General features: G+C 37.4%; 1 protein-coding gene across 1 annotated transcript in view; it reads left to right on the top strand.

Annotated features, from left to right (window-relative positions):
- The window catches only part of LOC119594531 (rab-like protein 6), a gene marked incomplete at its 3' end in the record, with an annotated part of 15,208 nt that overhangs the window by 12,864 nt on the left and 1,882 nt on the right, over window positions 1–462 (top strand). The window contains 1 exon segment of the mRNA XM_037943562.1: window positions 301–445. Within this exon segment, the coding sequence (XP_037799490.1) occupies window positions 301–445 (145 nt within the window).

Raw genomic sequence — 462 nt, 5'->3', positions numbered from 1 at the left:
CATATGTGAATTTTTGCTACGACAAAAAAGAAAGATATTTTTGAATGGTACATATCATATCATAATACTACATCTCATACTTTTAGAAATTCTTATTGTATGGTAATGCATTTTTTCTTCTTCTTTGCAACTGTTTGCTTATAGCTAGGGAGATGTACCAATATTTCACAATAATGATACATACTTTGACAAAGACACTCGTGGTCATTATAAGGGAAATTTATTATTGAAGTTCTCGAAGGGATTACTGAATTATGTAGCTTACCATAGATTATGTATAATTTCTTTGATCAACTCCAGACTGCACCATACCAACAGTAGGATCTGTGGACCCTGTCTCCGTGGACGACTTTGTACCTGATGGCGGCAAGTTAGATCAGTCTTTCTTGAGTGATGTCCTCACCTCCTCTGGCAAAGAACCCACCCCCCCTGCTGAAGAGGACAGGTACTGAGATTGTGATG

Source organism: Penaeus monodon, chromosome 34 (genome assembly GCF_015228065.2).
Source record: "Penaeus monodon isolate SGIC_2016 chromosome 34, NSTDA_Pmon_1, whole genome shotgun sequence".
Classification (NCBI taxonomy): Eukaryota; Metazoa; Arthropoda; class Malacostraca; order Decapoda; family Penaeidae; genus Penaeus; species Penaeus monodon.
Note: the sequence above shows the minus strand (reverse complement) of the source record. Positions and strands in the feature narration are given on the sequence as shown.